At 35.6% G+C, this 23,993-nt stretch overlaps 1 protein-coding gene across 1 annotated transcript in view; it reads right to left on the reverse strand.

The window, feature by feature from the left end:
* The window catches only part of DPYD (dihydropyrimidine dehydrogenase), a 793,614-nt gene that overhangs the window by 207,055 nt on the left and 562,566 nt on the right, over positions 1-23,993 (reverse strand). Inside the window, exons 17-18 of the mRNA XM_024751225.1 lie at positions 9,243-9,363; positions 8,310-8,429 (exon numbers count right to left, since the gene is read on the reverse strand). Coding sequence (XP_024606993.1) covers positions 8,310-8,429; positions 9,243-9,363 — 241 coding nt within the window. The remainder of the gene's footprint in view (positions 1-8,309; positions 8,430-9,242; positions 9,364-23,993) is intronic.

Here is a 23,993-nt window from a genome sequence, read left to right on the forward strand (position 1 = left end):
AGTAAACTTATAGCCAAAATTTGTAAAGGTCAGCCTAAAATGAGTGAAGGGTACATGGTATATAATTTTTTAAATGTGGGGTATTTGTGAGCATAAAAATTTGAAGACCACAGACATAGTATGTATAGAATCCTTAGTATACTTTCTGCACCAAACTGAATCAAAGTGCTGGACTTTTTTGCAAAAGCATAGCAAAGAGGTTAAACTGGCCTGACCAGATTCCTTTGGCTCCTCTATTCCAATCCTAACTCTTCCTGTACCATCACTCCTGTATCATCTTGTACCTTTAATGCATCAGATACTGCATGGGTCTCTCAAAGGTTTACCGTGCTCTACACTTAGGGACCTCTTGGAACTTATCAGGTATTCACAGGATACAAAATTGTCTGGGCTGCACACCAGGACACTCCTCCATCCAAGAAGGCTGTAGGCAGCTTCCATGATTGATGAGCATTATGGCAAACAGGCTATAAACATGACTTTGGAAGACTCTCAGTGCATAGTGTAATCATGCAAACAGCAGGGATACTGTACACTGAAATAGCTTATCTCTGCAACATTGGTTATCTCCTTCCTTTTACTGCTAAAAGGATACCACTGTATGCGGATGACAGGAAAGAAGTAAGTGAAGAGAGAACAGAAGGCTACCAATACTGTTGTCTTCTATATTTTAAGAGTCTGAGAAAGTAACTTAGGTTCATTGATATTTAAGTGTTTGTCCTGGGAGAAAACTGTTATTATTCAGTATGTTAGTATCTGCACAAAGTCAAAAAGGAAAACGTAATATTTCACAGTCGTGAGCTTAATTTTACCCTTGTCTACCTCTGACACCTTCAAAGGATTACTAATATCCATAAATCGTCTTTAGTGGCACTCAGAATGGATTCTCTTCGCATAAACAATGGTTTGCAATCAACATTTAATCTGGAATGGGGTGACATATTCTTTCTATTCTGAAACATCAAATATTGTGTTCTATACTTTTTCTAGGAATTAATTCTGACCTTATTAACTACAATTTGTTGCAGATACTTAACTGTGGGCAGAGATTCTGCATTTATTTATAGAATACCATGCTTCTCTAATTTTACCTTGGCTTAAAGCCTTTTAAGTTATTTGAGAAGTAAGTTATTCAAACCAAAATGCTCACTGACACTAACTGTACTTCATCTACTGTTCAATGCACATTTTCAGGCCCTCCCATACTTATGTATCAGAAATTCAAGAGGAAGACTCCAGCAATCTGTATTCTAATAAGTCCTCCACGTACTGGTACACATTAAAGTTTGAGAACCACTGATCTCCTGGAGTCTCACCTCACCAGCAGAACTTCCATAAGTAATAACTGGCTACAGTTTAGAAGTTAAATAGAAATATTTCCTTTATCAACGTACATGAATCCCGATACATAAAGGAATCATATATACAAATCTTAAGTCCAACAATTAAGGGTTAATCTATTTTCTATTATGTGATCAGGCATTTGCTTCTAGAGGGTTTCAAGATCTTTACTGAGAACCAATGACATTTTGATAGTTCTCTGGATGTTAGGAATAAATGTGTTAGCTTTATAGTCAGAGTTTGCTGGAGAGTTTGGACCAACGCTTACGGATTTAAGCCAATGAAGGGATAAAGATGGTGAAGAATCTCATTCTAATCATGCCCTCCTTTCCTAATTTCCCTTTTCACTGTTTGGTCTTCTCCTTTTCCTTAGGGAGCCGAGTGATTGATAGCCTAATCCAATGACTATTACAGCTGCCTCAACTAGGACTCTTTTCCTTATCATTAGCAGTTAGCCTATGGTTAAATTCACAGCTCACTGCTTGGTACAGCCCCTGAGATTTAAGGGTCTGGCCTTTAGAAAATATTTAACATAAAACTGAAATCTTGACATACTGAGAACTCAGTTCTCTGCAAGGTTTCTTTAATTAATCCAATGTACTGTACCATTGTTCTGTATGAGATTGTGACATGGTGAACTGTTTCTGAAGCTTACAGAGATGTGTAGCTCTAAATTAAACAGTCACTGACATGTACCTACACTGATTTTTAGTACAGTAGATATGCATGAATCTGTGAATATTTAAATTCAAGCTCAAACAGTGACAAAATACTCTCTAGTTTTACTTTCATAATAGAACATTTTTGATTAATTTCAAGCTTGAAATCATTCTTTACGAAAACACACACACACACACACACACACACACAAGAAAGAAATTTAATAATTCATTACCACTGCTGCAAAGGTAAGTTTTCTTAATATGCTTGTTGGTGTCCTTTAGTTTACAAAGTCTATCAAATATTTTCTTAGGAGCTGGTAACAGACATTAATTTATTTTCCTAATTTTGAACAAAGAAAACATATATACTATCCAGATACCCAAGAATTGTTTGGCTCTTAAACATTATTCGATTTTATCATTTATCTGCAGTTATTTTTAAATACCTAAGGAAAGAATATAGACCTTGATCTATGCTTTAAACCTTTGCCCTTGCTCCAGTCTGTCGATGAGCTGTAAGCGTCTATGAATATGGCAGCTGAGTCCCAGATGAAAAATTATGCATCTCATAAACTGCTATTCTGCTGAAATGTCAAGCCAAGGCAAGGCTGTACCTCAAACTCAGCACTTGGCATTTTCCTTCTGTCTGCTTTGTTGCCGTGAAGCAAACATGAACAGTGAGGATTTGTGTAGGGCAGGTAGCAGGCGAGCTCACTGTCAAAAATCTATTATTAGGGCTCTGATCTCCTGCATAGACCAATGACGGCCAAACAGTGAGAAACTCAGGCTTCGGGAAAAGCAATATAATGCAAAAGGGGATTCTTTGTCAATCTGTACGTGAATATATTCAAATAAGCATGATTTAAATGAGAATAGTCCTAATGGTGAGCTTCTCTCAACTAAACTGATAATTTATAATGAAAATTGTAATTCAACATCTTTATTTGATATGCCTACTTTTGACTATTCTGCAAATATAGTACATATATTTATATAACAAGTTCTTTAAGAATTTGATCAGTTAAACTTGTGATAGTCTAAGAATGTTTTTACATATGTGAATAATAGACTAGAATTTTTTCCATTATGTTGGTACATATAAAAAAAGAAAATAGATAAGTGAGTATAAAATGGAAGGCTCTCCTTTTAATTATTCTTTTTGGCATGATTTATTACTGCTTTTTTATTCATTTAAATATTATCTTTATCAGGTTACTTTAGATATTTCAGTATTAAAATCTAAGCTCTTATTGATAAAGATGGTTACAATAGATAGCTGAAATTTTATGACGGATAGTAGGTGTGTTTTTCTGAAAGGATTATATGCATCAGTAATCATGTGATTGACACATAAAAAAATCCAGCCCATTAAAAACTACTTCCTATAAAAAATATCAGTACTGCATTTTATGATATAATTGTAACGTACAGTATAAGAACTTCAAGCAATCTTACTAAAATTTTCAGTTGCTTGCATGTGTGAAAATAGTTATTCAAAACAAAACGTAACTGAAACTTCTGAGTTTCCAATCTAGTGTATGTTTTGTCATCTTCTCTATTTTACACAATAGTCACTAATAAATACAACAAAATAAGTTTAAGTTTATGCTTAGAGTGGGTTACATTGGATTTGTGTTTATGTAGTGCCCAGTAGCTGAGAGCATGCTGCTAAGTCCCAGCAACTCTTGAGTAACTATTTTAAAGACAAACATAAAATATGCAGTGTGGAGACAATGCTTAAGATTCTTTTTTAAGCTACTCTTGATACATTATTGATACATCGATTCCCTCAGGTTTTCTGAACTATACACTTTGTACTCATTTCTGGCCCTACATTGTCACAGAGTTACAAATTACTAGCAAATTTCTAACTTGCACCTTCTTTTATTGGTAATTCCCATGTTGATTTTACAAAGAAAACACCTTTAGGCTTGTAACTATAAGAGCTCAGTTAGTAAGTATGCACTGTCCAATAGCCCACATAGCTAGATATCGAATCATATATCATTTATTTGTAGAATGTAAGAACATTTATGGAGTATACCATTATATTTGTTGAGAAATACACCATCATTTCTTAACCTCTGTAATATCCTTCACGTGATTAGTAAAATATGGGTTCCTGAAACAGAGATCAAATCTTGAAGGCCGTCTTTGATGAATTATTCAGAAATCAGTATAAAGTTCATAAGTATTAGTAGTGAATAATAACAGTGTTCTACTGTTTTAACTAAGTTGATACAGAATCAATAATTTCAAACATCTAAAATTTGAAATTGAGGACAAGAATTTCCCTTTTTTGATAAAATAAAACAAATTTAGCAAATAAAATAATTTAAAATGAGTTAATTTTTCAACCTTGTAGAAAGTAAATTATACTGAGCCTAAAGTATCTATCATCATCTCAAAGTGCCTTCTGCAGAGAAATTTCAGAACCTTTCCCTATATGTGGGTGTGTGTGAATGTGTTTTCATGTAAAACAAACGAAATATGTGCGGGACAACGGAATAACAACAAACCTAAGGAATATGCCCATCCCCCATTAATAAAAAGAACCTTTTAAAACACAATAAGGAACAATAACAAAAACTCCTTCAAATGAGTTTACCCCATTGCTTGATTACTATTTCTCCCAATGCAGCTATAAATGAATAAAAGTTATCCTTGTGAAGTCAGTTGCAAGAAAGACATATCTTTAGTTATGCCATGCAGGACTCATTTTTAACCATCTCTAAAAGAATCTTATCTACAGGGAGGACTTCATGTGAAAATGTTCCACCACAGCTGGATAACACCATTTATACAGGTGATAGTAATCACTGAGTTAGGGGTAAGCTTAAGATACCATTATTATTTGGGGACAAGGTCAAGAAAAGGGTAAACATTTGAAACTAAATCAAGAAAAAAAAAAAACAAACTGAAACTAGGTAAAATAATGAGTAATTCACTTGAGGACAGAGTTTATAAATAACGTTCCTGATGAGATTAGTGTTCCTTCTAACCAAATAAATAAAGCCAAGGAATTTTCTCCCCTCCCCCTCAAAACAAAACAACAATAATTTATTCAACTCTGTAGTGATACATGAACTAATTGCTGTTTGATGTTAAAAAGTGTTCTGCATGGACTCTAGAAAAAAAGAAAGTTACGTGGTAACAACTTACAGTATTATGTTTCTACTGTCCATAGAAAGGTAGAGAATATTGATTCCTTAGAGGCAATGATTTAGACAGAAGTACTTGTATGGTGGAGAGCTTAATTAGTCATCCTAGTTTCATGAAAATATTCCTTATGAATACAGAACAAGCTTTCTTTTGATACTGTTCTCACCATGAAATCACCTTTAATAGACTCCTACTGTTATCTCAAATCTTGCCAGGTATTTCTCCTACAATTAAAATTTAGGTTTATAAGTCATTTTACTATGAATTTGATTCCTGTGTTTGACCATCTTCCCCATTCCAATAACCTACAGATGAGTTGGAAAATGCAGTTTCTAAAATAACAAAGCTGAGGATGAGACCTTGGAATGAAGTCCTAACTCTCCCTCTTGATATAAATTTTAAACTTCAACTAGTAGAAGTTACCTCACTTAATGACTTCTACAGGCATAATGACATCTTTTATTTAACAAAGAGACCTCCCTCTAAATCAGCAGCTTTCTGACATGTTTGAAGTTAACCAAAATAAAAAATTCATTTTACATCGTGACCTAGTACAGAAATATACATATGTGCGCATTACATGTATAACTAAAAAAAGACGTTTGACCAGTGTTTATCCCAACTGTGTGCAAAGCATTCTGATAGTTTTTTCTGTTCATTAAAAAAAAAAAATTGTTCAGAGTTCATTAAGCTTGATTCCATAGTACATTCATGAGTTGGGAACCAAAGTTTGAAAAACATTGCTTTGGAATACTCTAGAATCCAGACTAATCATATTCGAAATAATTAAACTGACATTCCTTAGCTGAGGTTCTGTTTTTGAAGCTAGTCACTGCACCTTACTAGCTAATATGTTTTAAAAGAAGGACATTACTGAAATGCGACCATTGTTCTATAGCATGTGCTCTACTCTAGTTCCTCACCATTTCCCCATTGAAACAAAACAAAATATTCATTTCAAATAGCAGGGATCTTATTCTGAGAAAAAAAAAGAAAAAAGACTGATAGAGAGCTAGAAAGTTTTGAAAGAGAAAAATAGCCTTCCCTGGTAATGAAAAGTACGTACTGTATTTCAGGTGGCTATCCAAAACTGAACTCTTTGTAGCTTTCACTTAAAAAAAAAAAATCTATGATTCAAGCAGCTCTTCCAAAAGTAGATATTCCAGTGTTCTGAGAGAACACTTGGGTAAGTATTAGCACTGTGCTGTGGGAATTTTTTTTTAAATTTTGTAAAAATACCTGGCATATTTTGTGTAGTTTTCTATATTGAAGCAGCATAATTCATAAAACTAGGAATGGTATTTAGCCATTTTGATATTTTCATCACTCCTAAAATTTGAAGCCATTATTATTTAACACATTTTGTTAGGCTATGTTTTGCTATAACTCATTCTGAAGGTACTTCGTTATAGAACTTACTTCTATCCTAAAATATATTATCATTGCTTGTTTAAACTGCTTTTCAGATTATATTACCTTTAAATTAAAGCAAACATTGCTTAAAAGGAAAAAAACTATTAATTTTGTCAATACAGAGAGAGTCTATTTTCAAAACAAATTGTTTATAATGTGAAGGGACTTATTATAGAACCTATCAGAAATGAGGCACAAACCCTTAAAAATGTTAGGGACATTTTGTTGTTTAAAATGAAAGTTCTACCCAGGCTTGGTTGAGTTTATAACCCAAGTGAATATTTATAGATGAATTTATAAATCTTAGAAATAGAGTTTTATGGAAATGTTAACAGGCCCTGAGGTACAGCTAAACTTGTTTGCAGATACTGCTATAATTTCCAGTGTGTGTATGCTTAAAAGACTGCAACACAAAAGACTTTTTCTAATGCTGTAATTCCGTCAGTTTATTAGACTGAGTTATAGTATGGGAGAATATTTAGAAACTGCAGCTTAAATGAGAAAACGCGAATGGTGTTACTTATATAAAATACTACTGCAATAGTTCTTTTATTAATTTTTAATGTTCAGCACCCTCTGTGACCTCCTTTATTCTCTTGCTGTCAACATGGCAGGCTGGAAAAATTGAAATGGGCTGACAGAAAACATAGTGCACGTTAGAGCCCAACTCTGGAATCTCTCGACTCTCTTTCTGAGACACATGCTAACTTGCTCCATGTTATTCTGCATTACAATAATATTTAAGGCACTGTTTGATAGCGCCTGATAAAAGGGAGTTCTGTCTGGACCCTGAGCAGGTGCTCCTCTACAGCCTTCTTCTTTCTGACATTGTGGGAATGGCATTCAATTAAAAGCAGAATATACTTTTTTTTTTTTAATTTTAAATCATGGCTTATAGGCACACTTCACGCTCTCAAAACATAATACCTCAGCATGGAAAGAGCTTTATTTGTGTCTATGCAGCCTCTTCCAAAAGCACATTTTTGTCTGATTCAGCAATGCTTTTCTTGAACAGTGGGACACTGCTATGTTATGTATATTTACCACTGTCTCTATCACCAAGGAGACTAATCCCCATACCAGTACAGTCAAGAACCTCACAGCATTGTCTTTGCAAGACCAAGTTCACGCTGTCACAGCAACAGAGTGCACAGGGCAAAAGACACTGAACAGGACTTTGGGATTAAAACTTCTCTTTCTGTTTCAAATGCAAGTGTTCTATGATGAGAGAAAGTGTGCAAAGGTATGAGGTCTGCAAATATCTTGTCAGCTGAAGCTATAAACGTAATGTTTTAATGATTTATTTCACAGTTGTGAAGGTAAGATTTTTGAAGAAGGTAGATTTCAAACTTCTAGGAAGACTGGAAACTAACTCAGACTATGAAAAAAGATATGAAAATCAGGGTGCTTATATTCTTCTTTTAGAAAGCCTTGTTATTAGCCTTTACTAATTAATGATGAGACAATTGTGACAATGAGAAATTCTGAGTAATGCACAGACTGCAAGAGAATAGAATTTGTATGAAACCCTATCTTGGTATACTCTCTTCTTGTGCTATCAGTCACTCGATCAATCTGTCCCATCTGTCATAACTATTAGGAGTTTTGACCAGCAGTGAGTTATAAGAATTTGGGATCGTAAAAGGCACAGTATTCTTGCTTGTAACATGATCTCTGGATTTTTCACCAACCTCCAAGGAAGCAAAAATGCAAGGAGCGGGTAACACCTACCGGACACGCCTCCGTACGTAGTCCGTTTCCCAGTGCCCACTGCCGGCCAGGGTGTGCCATCGGCTTTTAATCCCATGAGACCTGAGACGGTGTTGGTGGCTGTAACACCGTCTGCGCCACCTATGAAAAACACAACATTTTTCTGCAGTTCTTAAAGGGACGATTGCTAAAGCCCATTCAAACCCACACAACCCAGAAAAATGCACACTCTACTTTCTCTTGAGAACATTTCCTCCCCTCAAATATATTCACTAATTTCATTCCTATAATTATACTTAAAATGCTAGAATAAAAATTTTTAATTAGCACCACTTTATTTTTCCAATTATTATACAGATTTGTGGATGCCAAATGTTTTGTATTCAGTCTTATTTTCCAGCTAATTTACAATATCTTTACAAATCAGGATGCAATTTCCATTGGATAGCACACAGCATATATGATTTGTAAAATCATGCATTGACTGTATGATTTATGTATTCAAGATATTTATTGAGCATGTGTTTAAGGCAGAGTACTAGATCCCACCAAATATAAAGGGAACTCATAAGAAATGTCACCTGTGGAAGCAGCTATCTTTTTAAAAAGTTTCATTAGAGGTTCAGGTGCTATTGCTGGACTGTTATATGGTGAAGTCATTCATTTTGGAGTGGTTTGTTGTGACTGTGGCTTCGTTTCACAATTGTTTGTGTGTAAACCAGGTGTTCACTAGGAAAAATGATAGATATTCTTGTATTCCCGGGCCACTTACTAGCTTGAGTATAGGTATGGATCTGTTACATTTGTGAAGTCAAGCACTCAATTTAATACTTTTCTTAAAGTTTAAAGAGAGATATGCACATATATTTGTGGATAAAGATATACTTTAATATGGCTATGAAATTTAGGCCCATACTTACATAACGAGGCAATTGATGTAAGTCAGGTTCTTACCTTCCTTTGCAGCTCTGGCGATGCTTACGATATCAGTGACATTTGGGGTCAACTTGGCAAAAAAAGGAATCTGAACAGCTTGCCTAACCCAGCGGCAGATGTTTCGCACCAGCTCTGGATCCTGTTCAAATAGGTCAGTCAAATATAGAACATAATTAAAGAATTGTGATCAAAATGTGTGCTGGAACAACAGCAAAGCTGGAGATGTGCAAGACAAATCCAACTTGACAATGAGCAACATGATATATTTCTCAAATTCCTCCTCAGTATTACATCTAGACTCATTAGGGAACTAAGGTTAACACACTTCAAGTGAACTGCAAATTCATCACATAAAGGTTAAATTCCTCAAGGGAGCCTTTGGAAAATAAAATTACAAAGAACCAAATGGAAGAAAGTGTTTCCCACTTCCAGTTAAATAATGTCAGAAATAAAACATAAACTTCTGGTGATAAGTTCGGGAACCATTACAGAATTTCTAATGACCTCATTGGTTTAAGCCTAATAAAAATATTTGAATAGCTGACTCCCAGGTGAATGGTATGAAATCTGCAGCCTATTGTTTTCATTATTAGAAGACTTAGTCTTGTTGAATTGTATTCAAAAGAAAACATGTGACTTCCTAATCAATCTAATTACGGTATATAGTATATGCTAATATGGGGTAATTCAGCCTTAGGTTACACACACGAGCTGATCAGTAACTTTAGCTTACTTTTGCAAATGCTGCCAAGAGCTGTGTAGCACTTTTCAACATTGGTCAACTTGAAAGAATTGATTAAAATGACAAGAATGAAACAAAATATCAAATGCTCATTTTTAAAAGCAAGGAATAGATGTTTTCCTCTGCCTGTTTCTTGTGATTTTTCAGGCTTCTATTTTCTCATGGGACAAGTATCATTTAGAGGGCAATAACCTATCCTTCCTATTGAAAATAACTTAGCAGTAGTAATGTTCTTTGATTTCAACACATACAATAGTCCTTTTTTTTCATTACTTTTAGTGCAAAATTTATTCTGACAGGTACTGATAATGTGCTTTGATAAATTACATTAAAATATGCAATAGCAATTCATTATTGAACTTGGTAATATTATCTTAGGAAGTTAAAATGTTTTTTTTAAAAAATAAAAGATCCACCCAGAAAAATGCAGACATATATTTAAACTATGAAACAGTAGGCAAGTATTTCATTTGTAATTAATATTTTTATATGTAAGAAAGTTGCTCTTTGCATTTTAACCTTCCGAATTCTCTTAAGATGAGATTTCTAATGTTATAACCTTTAGAAAGAACCTTTTCACTTAGGTTTAATGTGTCTTGATCAGTCATCTTGTATTACTCTACAAGTTATGTGTTTGTGTGCTAAGACACTGTGATGAAGTAATTTCTGTCGAGTGTTATTGTTGCTATTCAGCAAAACTAATAATTTCAACAAGAAATCTTTGACTTGGCTTGTTCTCTTTTCCGAACAGTAATTTCTTCATTAAACATAAATATTAAAAATGCACTATATGGAATGCTCTACAGGGCATATTGTGTATTATGAATAGTAAAATCTGGAGACTTAGCTGTACAAATTCTAACTCATGAAAATGGAGATCTGCCCCTGCCCATGCAATGTTCATGAAATATTTATAACCACTGCATTGGCATTATGAAGACAGTTGCATCTTTGTGACTTTCATTTTTAAGTTATGAATTTCCATGGGACTTAGCCTAGAAATGACAGTAACTCTAGATGACATCAATTGCATGTCCTTTGTGAAAGCTTTCTTTAAGGTAGAATTTGCCAATAATTTAAAGATCACTTGAATTGCATAATACATGGAAGGTAGCCTGATAAAAATTAGTATAACAAATTTAAAATATTATCTGGTTCCAATAGAGTAAAGACTAATAATCTGATATAGGTTTCTAAGTGGCTTTCGATACTATTGACCACCGTGTCTTTATATTTACTTTGAACATCTGTCACACTTTTTTCTGTTGATTCTCACTAGCTGAATACTTTAAATGGATGCCTCATACATTGTTTAACAATTTGAAATTTGTTCAGAGTTTTTCAGTTTCTGTGAAAAATATGGTCCATTAGTTACCTTTATTTACTTGAATCATCTGCTGCTATTCTGAGATACCATAGTTTAATCCTCCGATAGTTCTATGAGTAAGGTTTATGGTGTTCAGATATATTTTACCTGTCTTCATACTCAGTTAAGCCAGCTGTTTACTAATCTTCATACCCAGCTGAAACACAATTTGATTACCTGAGAATTTTAAAGACAACTTATAGCCAACATTATCGTAAAAATTATTGACTGTTCCATAAATTGCAAAGTTTTGTTTGACAGGCATAATAGGGAATATTCTAATACAACTAGCAATGTGGTGAGGCTAATAACATGAAAAAATTAATCTGTACACTTTGGAGAAACTATTCACACATTCCTATTTCCTTACATTTTTGATATGAATGATCGAGATCTAAAAAAATTAATAGTGCTTCTGCATCTTGACCTTCTCATTTGCTAGTGATAGCATCAGGTGGCATGACCCTTCCTAACAAGCCAATTTTTAGAATCTTATTGAAATGAATAAATTTTAGACAATTTCCAATTCTCCCCTACAAAAAGTCTTCAGGATAGGAAATACACAAAGTTACTACAACCTCTCAGACAGACTGAGACTTTAACATTATCCACACCAACAAAAATTAAATAAAAGAAGACAATTCTGGATTGCTTTTCTACTTCTAGGCATATAACATTGTAGGCACTCAAAGAAATTTGTTGTGTCAATGAAAGAAGACTAAATGAAAACTTGGCAGATTTTCAATTTCTTTATGTATCCATCAATTTATAGATTATGTTTGGGTTTAAGAAAAACACAAATATATGTTATGATAGATACTGTCTAAAAGGATGAAATTCACTAAGACTTCTTTACAAAGCAGGAAAAATTCTGGAGAAAAATGGTAGATAATCATGGCAGAAAGAACAGCTTAACAAGTCTTTTAAAGTGTCTAGTCCACAAAAAGCCCACCTGTATCACCAATTTTTTACTGGCTCTTCCTGCAGATATTCATAATGCGCATTCCTGATCATGATTTGTAATCCCTCCCATAGCAACTGCGTGTGTGTGGGTGTGTGTGTGTGTGTGTGTACTACTTTAATACCTGTTAACTCTTTTGTTATTTACATGATCGCCAAAGAAAGCTGTGAGGGAGCAGAATGGGTTTTCCTGTGACGGAGGTGTGTGATATTACTAGCAAGAAAGCAGTGAAGCCCTTAAAGGAATGAGTGACAGGTCTGGGGAGCACGTGGTGGTCTTGGGGGTACTACATGACGTGAAGGTAACAGATCAAGCTTGTGAGGTGCTAAGAAGAGGATAAAAGCAAACCAGAGATACATGTGGCCTGTGACAATTTTAATGAGGACCAACCCTGTGTCTGTCTGCAATTAATACACTCTGGAATAGATTCCTATGAAAACCAAACAACAGTGACAACAGCAAAAAGCAGAAAATGTAGTTCTGAGCAGACTGTTTGTTGCAGAAATTTCCATTGTCCAAAACTGGCTGCTTTTAAAAGCTTAATGTTCTATCTGGGCCACAAGATAATAATTTTTAATTCTAGTAGCATGTCTCTAGTTACACATTAAGGGTGTTCTATATATGATGCACCCTGCTGCTTTTGAGGACCCTTAGATGACCTCTCCATTGTAGGACAGGTATTTTCACCAATTACCTAGGGCATCAAATCTCACTGATTTCATGCCCTGTACACAGGAATAAGCACTAGAGAATGAGATTGTGAGAATTTCTTGATAAGTTAAATTACTAGTGAAATCTTTGACTTTAAGAAACATTTTCTCCAATTTCCCTGGTAATTTCCACTCTGCACAATTCTTTTCAAAATGGTTTTCTTAGAAGGTGGCATTTCAATGAACCCACTGAAAAACTTTACCAGTTATGAAATGTTTTCTACTAAGGAACTCTTAAATCTTAATTCACATGGCATGCTAGGAAGTAGCTAGCATTTTTATGTCCACTTTTCTGATAGACAGAACTAGGGTCTAGAAGATCAATCTGAGTACCTATTGCTCCTTCTTAATTTTCTTTCCCATTATCCTGTCCTAAACCATCATCTTCTTTAGCAAAATTGTTCCTTAAAGTAAAATGCAGCCATCAATTGTAAACTAGAACTATAAAAGGCTTCTACTTCATTTATACCTGTAAGACTAGCTGTAGCTTCAGAGTGATAGGCAAAAGTGATATATTTATCCTTCTATGTCAGTAAAGTAAGACAGAAAGAGTTAACTACTCCAGGTAGAACTATTAGTAAATGCAAAGACTAGGCATCGGAATGGGGATGTTTTAAATTAACTTATATTTTAGCATGTGTCCTTCTTGCACCAGGTTTCCTGATTTAAGAATTCTAACGATGGCGTAATCACCATGGAACGCCGTTTGGCGGTTTCCTCTAAAGGTAAATGTGCACTTACTAATCCATGCAGCAATTCTACTCTGAGTAATATATTCAAGAGACATGAAAATATATATCCACACAAAGACTTGCACACAAAAGTTCATAGCAACTTTTTCAAAATAGCTCCAAATTGGAAACAACTCAAATATCCATTAGTATGTGAATGAAGTGGCATGTCTACACAACGGAATACTATTCATCAATTAAAAAAAACTAAACTACTGAATCATGCAACAACTTGGACTTAATCAAGGAAACATTATTCTCAGTTAAAGAAGTCCACAAAATGGTACATGCTGCATGATTACATTTATACGAAATTCCACAAAGGAAAAGCTACGCTGACAGAAAGCAGAGCATTGGTTGTTGTCACTGAGGTTTGGGGATGGGAAAGAGACTAAGTGGGAAAGGGCATAAGGAAATTTTTTAGGGTAATGGAAATGTTCTGTATCTTGATTGTGATGGTATTTACATGAGAGTAGACATTTGTCAACACATATCAAATTCTATACTTAAATGTATTTTTTTCTGTTATAATTATAAGTAAATTATACCACCACAAATTTCATTTAAAATTTTAAAATAATTCCAAGGGTGTTCAAATATAAATAGAAAAATTAAACCCAGTGGCATTCTAGGCAATGTGGGTTCTATCCTTTTAACAAATTTATTTACTGATGACAAGGCACTGCAACTAGCCTATGCTGGAGACAAAGAAGAGTGAGACAAGGAAGGCAGAGTCTACTAGGAAGTACAACCCAGGCACATAAATAACATGTATGTTGGATGTTAAGTATAAAAAAGGAGATCCTGATATGCGCTCTTATTTCAGAGTATTTGAGAGCATGTAGCACAGAGTTCAGCACATAGTAGGCACTCAACAAATACTGTCGACTTGATAGAGCTCACATTGCATAAATTAACATTGACTTTCTTATTTCTATTTACTCAGAAGAAAACTGCGAGTATAAAATTACTGGTTCCAAGGTAACCTAATAGACAACTGTTTCAGGCACTATGCATTATGTTAGACAATGGTGTTAAAAATATATAATACACTATCTCTATTCTTAAAAAACAAAACAAAATAAAACACTTCATAATCCAGGGGGGAAATGCATATAACAAACATATAATATGAATATAAAATGCTATAAGTCTATAGCAATGTATCTGTATATGCATATAAAATATTATATATATATATTTTTTCCTCCACTTCCCTTGTGCCTTAAGCTGAAGATGACACAGAACTAACTGCTTGTGTGTTCTCTCCTCCCCAGGCACCCGTAGCCTTCTCCATTCTGATTCCTGCTTCAGGCTTTTCTTTCTCTCTCCCTGCCCAGAATGTCCTTCATCTCTTGTCCCTTGGATAACATCACTTCCATCCTACCTCAACACAGGATGGGTTAATAAATAATGACTCCCTTTTAAATACTCTCATAATGTTTCTTTATTACTTCATTTATCACAGTGTTTTATAATCATGTTGTTTTTTTTTCCCCATCTCTACCAGACTATTAGTCTTTTAGGGGATATATCCTACTGTTTTATCTTGATCCTCTTATGTAGAGTCTAAGACACTAAAGATAATAAATACTGTGTTGAACAAAAGAATGAAGAATTCCTAAATGTGGATCAGATTTCCACAGTCAGCAAGAAAACAACTGTCCCTTCCCTTCAATGGAGCCAAAATAAGCTGGAGATATTAGTAGTTCTTGCTCCATAAGCCAGTGGAATTTGGAAACAGTCTTGCTGTTCTCTACCAGCTAGCTGGACTGTCTGGAAGACAGCTGTGCCCTCCTGTGGCCTGGCAATCCATTAAAAACTCCCTGAGGTCCCGACTGCCCATGGCTCTTTCTGTCTAAATCTTTAGGATATTGAAGATTTTCCAGTCTGCACTCCTAACCTTGCCTCAAGTTCCAGTCCTTGGTCCCTGGGGCCTGGTGGGGAAGTCTATCCATAGTTTTGCCAGTTAAAGGGAACTTGCATTCCTTTAAATACCATTTCCTGTAACTATGGTTTAATGCCGCTGTTTCTTCCATTCAGACAGCATTTCCCTAGCGTACCATTCCTCTGATATTCCTAGTGTCAGTGTTCCTCATTCCCACACACTTAGTTTCAGAAGCTTAAACCTTTCACAAATGGATGAGAATTGCCATGAACTATTTAGATAATTCTTAAGAAGTAGGTAGTCTTTGAGTCATTATTTTTATCCCCTCTGACGACTAGCCCCTCTTTATCCCCTCTGGTCCACTAGCTCACTTCTTTATTCCCAAGTGGCAATGTAATGATGGAGGTCAGCTCTGAAAACGGTTCAAACTTCAATCTTCCCCTCCACAATTTGTCCCTATGGAAGCAGATTCAGATTTCCTCAGATTGTCTTGATCCTATCTTAATCCCAACTAGAAATCCACAGCCTCAACTGACCACGGCAATAAAGTGGGAGAAGTACCTGTTCAGTAGTCAGGCCAATGAACATATCCTGCTCACAGGTCCATGTGCTATTCTAGCCAATGAGTGTCTTGGGGAGGCTCTTCCTCACAGCACTCTTCTTGTCTTATTATACAAATACCTTGAGTCTCTATTGTAGGAACCCCAAATTATAACAAAAAAAAAACAAACAGAAAAATAGAAACTGATTCTGCAAGTTAAGGGGTCAACTTTTTGAACTGTTGAAGAATTGTATAACCTTTCACCAGAACTAATGAGTAAATACACTAAGGTGATTTAACTAGGATCCGAAATGTTCTTAATGAGTACACGTAGAAGCATGCAACTATGACAGACCCAGACATGCACCACTCAGATCCTCCTTCAGGAAAAGACTTGTGCCCATCTGCTACAGTGTGCTAGAGCAGACAACTTCTAACTGGTCCCTACTTCAGATCCCCTTCAGCTTTCAAGCTGAGGTCGGGGTCCTCTTGGGGAGGCCCCAGCCAAGACAGCAAAACTGTGGTACAGGGGCCCAGCCATTTCTATCCAATGCAGGATTTCCCTAGTAGGCCATCTTTGCCCTTGGGTTCTCTGTCGGACTGGTGAAGATTCTTCTCATATCTGTTTCAGGGTCTGACTGCTCCCCTTCCCCAATCCTACTTCATCCCTATTCGTCCCTATTCCTTCCACAAGTGTTACTCCCCAATAAACCTTTTGCACTTCTAACTCCATCTACGTGTCTGATTCCTGGAGGCCTCAATTCCTTACTTGAATTTTTTTAATTCTCTTTGTGATAGGGTTAGGTTGTATTCTAAGAAAGTCAAAGAAGAAAAAGAAGCTCACCCAAATGACCCCAGGGTATCTCACTGAGAGAAACTCAAGAAAGCTAAATGGAATCCTAACAAAGCTCTTAAACCCAGCTTTCCTGGAAGGTCCTGGAAACAATCAAGCTTAGTTTACTCAACAACGGACAATATATGCTTCTGGGTAAGAAAGGGTCCAACATCAAGAAGCAGGACTAATTTTTCCTGTGAAAAAGACTGTGTTAAGGGACATAGTAGCAGACAATGATTGGATGTCCTCTGTTCAGATACAGTTCAGAGTCATCACTGGAGAGTTTAGAAACCTACTTTATCTTTTGATTCAGAACCTGTTGGAAAAGTCACTGCTGTGATGTGGGACACTGGAAATGACTGTGTGAAGTCTACAGATAAAGGAGATGATACCTTTGTGTCTGAAAAGCCAGGTCTACCCATCAGGGAAGTATGGTCAGGGGAATCAATGCACATGCTAATCCCTACCCCAGTGCCATATCTCTTGTTGATAAAACAAATTAATAACAGCCTCTTTAAAAACATCATGAAGAGGTCATCTGGCAACTTCCGGCAGGTGTGTTGGGTCTCTAATATTCTATTCTAAAGTCTGCTTTTGCTTTCACATCCATTCTCTTTGCCTGAACTCTTGCATTTCTGGACTTTATCCTTTGCCCACTTCTTTCGGGATAAGACCACTTTGAGTCCTGACGCTTACCTGAATTGGCCTGCAGGTGCCCTGTTTGCATCCATATTTGATCCATGACTTATTGGTCAGTTACAGGCAGTCATTCCTTTCTGCTTCACAATGATTTTCCTTCACCTCTGCTGGATATTTCCATCTCTACTTCCCTTTTATCATCTCTCTCCCCACCCAAATGAAGAATGAAGCAGGCTCCATGTCTGTCTTCATAGGCAAAAAATGCCCTTTGAGAACCATACATTGGCCATAGTTCACAGAAATTAAGACACTTCAAAATCCTCTACATTAAAACATTTTTGAAAATGGCTTATTCTTTTTAGCATTCTTTACACTGAGCCCCCCAAAATACCTTGATCTTTCCTTATATGTGGGTTGTTATTTATTTGTGGATTCAAAGGTTAGTATTGTCCATGATGCAGGAAAAGTGCTGTCCATAGTCTGTTAATGAAGTTATTCAGTGTAACCTGAAAAATCTTATACGTGGAGAAACAGGCTATGAACATGCTTTGCTGATACCACCGGTAGGGGTTCAAAATTGTGGACCAGCTGAGCCAAACTGAAACTCAGCAGGCTCCTCCATCACTGCCCAGAACACACCGAAAAGGCTTCAGTGGGTAATGAAGTGACAGCAGTCACTTGCACTTCTGTGTATGGATTCATTTTAGATAAGGGCAAGTAAGTATTTAAGTGTCTAATATGGAGTTTTTATTCTTTGCAGACTTTAGGCAGCTTGTCATTTGTTTTCTTAATGCAAAGCATTAGTGTAAGCAGCGTAACAATTGATATTTCATACATCTGTTGGTCTACTCACTTAGCCTATGTTTTTGAGTGCTAGAGTTAGAAAACAACCAGAAGCACAAAACCTCAGTATCTTTATAATCCCCTATTCATGTGAATGATTAACCGACACAGGGAGGAGACTAGTGTAAAACAGCCTTCTGCCCTGGAGCACCCATGATGCTGATACATTTAAGATGAAGAGTCTAGGGAAGCCATGCTTCTGTCCTGGGAACTTTACGAAATCCAAGCAAGAAGGAATTACTGTTGAGGCAATTTTAAATAACGTAGCAGAGGAAACCTCAATCCCTTGGCAATGAATGGTTTCAGCTAAGGGGAGCTCATCCGTAACAAGCTGGTACAGTTCCTTAAGGGATTTCTTCTGCTGCTGCTAGAAGAGCTAGAAAGAAATATCTAGGCCTTTGTTTGTTTTGCCAGCTCAGCAGACTGATTTCCCTCTTTGAGCTGAAAAGGATTTGGAGATAACTAAAAGTGGGGTGACTTTATTGAAAAGTGTTTGCGTGAAAATGTGGGATGGGAAAGATATTAAACATGACCTTTTGTAAGTGTGATATTAACAAACTCGTGATAGAAAATTCATGGATATTAGATTTTACCCCAAATTTTAAGCAATCTGAACCTAACTTAATCTTTATCAATGTATTTATACTCATGTGGTTTATAAGAGTACACATCATAAGGTGTGTTTTTGTGTGTGTGTGTGTATATGCATGTGTGTGTGAAAAGAGGATTCTCTATTTTAAAGTCTTTCAGGTGTCAAGGAAAGGAACCACGGCAAGCCTACCCCCGTCCCCCGCCCCCCATTACCAAGGGCTTATTACAAGTACATATGGAGAAGTAAGAAGGTAAGTGAAATGTTTTTGGCAAAGGAAGAGCCAGTCCTCTGGGGTCTGGGATGCCTGTCATTCATCTTGTAGGACACACAGCAGCTCTGGTGACCCACCAGTGAAATCAGTGACAAAGAGCAGCTCTTACTTTCTTGTTTTTCCTTTAAGAGTTGGTGTCTATTGCTTTTAGGATTAGAAACTCTGTGATACTAATGAATCTGCTCTTACTTTTCAGTATCTCTTTTTCCATTTCTACTTCTACTCACTTTCTCTTTTTTCTATATTGCCTTTTTGGTTCTCCCAATCAGTTTTTCTACAGTCCACCAGAGAATCTATATATTTCAAAACCAAACCCACAGAGAAGATCCTCAGATAAAAACAGAATAGTATTTTTGTTTTGTTTTTTGTTTGTTTTTCGTTTTTTTTTTTTTGGCCGTCCTTCCTATTTCACACACTTCCCATTTATTTTGTTAAATTCCCACTGTATGAAGTATCAGTGGAACACAGAAACTATCACCACTATGGAACCCACTGAAAAGAAAATTTTTGTCTCTCTATTCTCTGGCAACCAAGAAACAATTGCATGATTCTCGGCCTGGCCAACTGATGCTCCAGCCAAAATTTCAGTCTCACAATCAGAAAAGTGGCTGAAGTTTCTTTGTGGTAGTGTGTGGTGCAAAGTCCCTTGACAGTATCCAACAATGGCAGTAGTGGCAGATAACAGCACTGGTACAGGCTGTGCATTATCTGGGCAATTCTTGCTACCCATTCTCTGGATCCATTTGGTTTCTGACCCTTTTCTAAGCCTGCTGTTCCTGCCTTCCCTGATTCACTAAGACATCTTGTATCCTGCCAATAAATCTTCTTTTCACTTCTGACAGCTAAAATCAGTTTCTGTTGCTTGCAATTAAGAGTGCTAAATGATAGTCAGATAGCCAGTACCCAGTACAGAGTGACCTTATTGCTTGAGTTATGGAACCACACTCCCTGAAAGGCTGCTGATCTCTTTTTATTTAGACTACAGCTGGTCACTTTTTTCTCAGGATACAATATCTAGTCCAATGAACTGTGGTCAAAGTATCCAGGAAACATGCTTTTGTGACAGCTTGTACACAAGATATTGCTTTTGGTCACTTCCCTTTAGAAAGGAGCTTTAGGTGTGGCAGGTCCTTAGCTACATGGATTGTGTATAGTAATAAATAAATAAATAAATAAATAACACTTTTTATTTAGCTCCTAATAATTAACCTGAAACGTCCCATGAAATGTGAAAATTACAAAAAAATAAGGTATTAATTTGTCCTCAAATACAGTCAAATTAGATCACTTAGGGCACTAAAAATTGGTCAAAGTCAATAGAATATATAAATGGCTTTTGGGATTAGTATAGTCATTATTTTTCTATAAATCATTCAGCATTTGAATATGTCATAATAAGCAAGATGTCATATAATTCAAGAGACCCTTGCAGAAAGAAGTAATACATATCACGCAGGTACAGGAAAGCTTGATTTGAAATGTATTAAGAGTAGCTATGAGTTCTTAAAAGATGGATATGTAAGCAGAGAATGGTAATATAGCCCATAAGAAAAAATATCCTGAGGCCCTGAAATTAATTTAAAATATGATCTCCCTTTCACTCTGAATACCTGCATGATTACCAATTCAGCAAGGATCTTTCATTTATCCCAACTCAACTTTACTAAGGTGCCTGCAGCCTACATGGTTGATAAAACAGTTAGGAAGCTTGCATGCGGGGAAAAAATCTTCAAACTGCTTGATACACAAAATTGTATTAGTATTAAAAACAGGTGAGTATTTACTTTTGCAATATTCAAGAAATGTAAAGTACCCAAAGAACTGCTAAACTGAGATAGTTTAAAACTTTGCACTTTTTTTTTCCACTTAAAAATAATAAGTGTGGTAACCCTTACTGGGTCATGTAATTAACATCTAGATGTTGCAGCATATAATTAGGTTTTTAGAATATTGGGCAGAGGCAGCATCCAGCATTAAAAAAGGTTTTACTCATACATTTCCAGTTGCTAGTATTCTTAGATTTTAACATCCAACAGTTGAAATCACAAACGCGACACAGTTACTTCTTACTTTATCCTTTCTCTGCTAAGTAAGGTATTTGTGGGAATTCAAAAACTATTGAATCTAAACCTTACTGGACATTTGCAATCATTCTGCAATTAACCACAAAGACTTTATGAATGGTTTCATTTTGGTATAAGAAAGACATGAAAACAACCCCAAGCAATTTGCTCTCCTTGAAGTGTGTACAAAGAAAGTGGGAAGTTAGTAGTAGAATGATTACTTTTATTTACTTCTAAAGTGTGTGTGTGTGTGTGTGTGTGTGTGTGTGCGTGTGTGTGTGGCGGGGGGGACTGGAGTCTTGAAAGAGTCACAAAATGGCAGCAACTGGATTAGGGCCTGTGGAGAAACACATGGGTAAGGAATGCATAGGAAGACTCTAAAGCATGGGAATGCACTGTGTGATGGGAAATAGAAAATTCCAAACTATTGCTTATGAAGGGAGCAGAGAGGAGATATGGCTAAATGGTTCAACTAGAGTTTAGAGTCAGCTTCCTACAGATTCTGTGCCTTATCCTTTAGACAATAAGAAAACACGAAAAGCCACATGGTTAAATCCCCGTTTTAGAAATATAATTCCATATATGTCTATGGGTTGAGTAGGATAAGATACAGAGCAAGCAGGGACACCAATCTGAAAGAGAAAAAAGGCCTAGTGCTAGGCAAGAACTTCAAGTGTACTAGAACATCATTTTAAGGATGAATATTAAAAACTTTCAAGATTAGTACAAATTGGAGTTGGGGAATGAAAATCAAAAATAATTCTGTGGTTTGTCATTGTAGGAGAATAGTAATTTCATCAACCAAGTGAGGAAATACTAGAGAAGCAGGTTTGGCAATAAAATGATGAATTTTAGATACATTGAGTTTGAGGTCCCTATAAGACACCTAGCTGAAAGAATCCAGTTGAGAGTTAATAGGAATCTGGATCACAGGATCACTAAATCATAGATTTATGAGTTGTTAGTATGTAGTTGGTGGTTGAAATCTTGTGAAACCCTTGCTATGTCAGAGAGAGAAGAGAACAATGAGGAAAGATCCATGGAAGAAGGGAAACTCCAATAAAGAATATGTAGATGTAGTTCTTGATATGAAATACACCAAAGACATCAGGTAGGATGAGGACTGAAATGTAGGCAATAGATTATACCCCTTAAAGTCACCGGCAATTTATGGTACATATAGCTAAACATAATAGGGATGAAGACAGATTACAATGGTTAAGTAGTTATATCTATAGATACACACAGCCCAAGAAAACCAAAAATAAATTTAATCTGAACTATCAGAGCTTAGAACTGTGCTTGACATAAAAGGTGTATGCAATGAATATGTTGAGTAATTATCATTTCATTGCTATCACAATTAGAACTAATGACACAGTGGAAGATCATTTGCTATATTATGAGGCAATGCATATATGTAAGGGAGACTATATGACATTTTTAAAGGAATCGGTTACAGCTTAAACAATATCTCTGAATTCTAACAATGTGAAATCCATGACAGTCTGAGATCTAAATAATTAGCTTTGTTAATTAAATAACTTATTGAAATCACAGGCCTAGATAGGACTCAAAGAGGTTATTTAGACCATTCTCAGGCAATATTAAAAATAACAAACATACAACACAGTGATTTACAAGTGCTCTCACACATCGTAACTTAATTATCCTTAAATCATTCTACGTTTTGTTTTCTATCAAGTCATCCCCAGTGAGAGATACAGTAGACCCACTTCTCACAACATTTGAAGACAAATTCACACAAATCTCTTTTGCATCGTAATACAAATTAAAATCATATATTTCTGTTTACCTTGAAAGAAAAAAAATAAAAATTGTTTAATATAATTTATACACTATACTTGCATTAAATCTTTCTTCAAATGTCATTTTTAAGAAAGTTTTCCATGATTATGAAAGGATGATTTCATAACTATTGTGGAGTAATTTTTTGAATAAATTAATTAAAAAATTATTGACTAAGAAAAGTTAAAATTACTCATAATAAAACAACCAAACAACAGCACTATTAAAAAGGTTTATTTCCTTCTATTTTCTTGGAGTAAGAATACAGTTTCCTCAAGTTAATTCTTACCATTTTTACAGTTGTATATCCTTTATTTTTTTCATTATATCATGTGCACTTCCTATGTCATTCAACTTCTTTAAAAATACTATTTTGATATCCATAAAATATTTCATCATATAGATATACCCTATTTTACTTAATTATATCCCAATTTTTGCACTTTGAGATATGTCCAGTTCCCATTATAAATAACATTGAACTAAATCTCTTCTGGTGATTGATGCTCCTAATTCCCTTGCTTTTGTTCCTAGGTGCTGTGTTTATGGATAAAATATGAATTCTCCTAAAGCAAGCAAACAAAATCAGACATTTAGAATATATAACGCCTTAGAAGAGCTGGATAGTCAATAGACCTGGGCCTGATACTTGTGGAAACTTATGTTGCTATATGTTATCATGGGAGCAATTGGTGAGGGAGACAGAATTGGATTTTTCAGTTGATGCAAAATAGGCGAGAGCCCAACCACAAACAGTCAGCTTTTAGCCTCCCCCCCA

Source organism: Neophocaena asiaeorientalis, unplaced genomic scaffold, assembly GCF_003031525.2.
Source record: "Neophocaena asiaeorientalis asiaeorientalis breed wild unplaced genomic scaffold, Neophocaena_asiaeorientalis_V1.1 scaffold147, whole genome shotgun sequence".
NCBI lineage: Eukaryota > Metazoa > Chordata > Mammalia > Artiodactyla > Phocoenidae > Neophocaena > Neophocaena asiaeorientalis.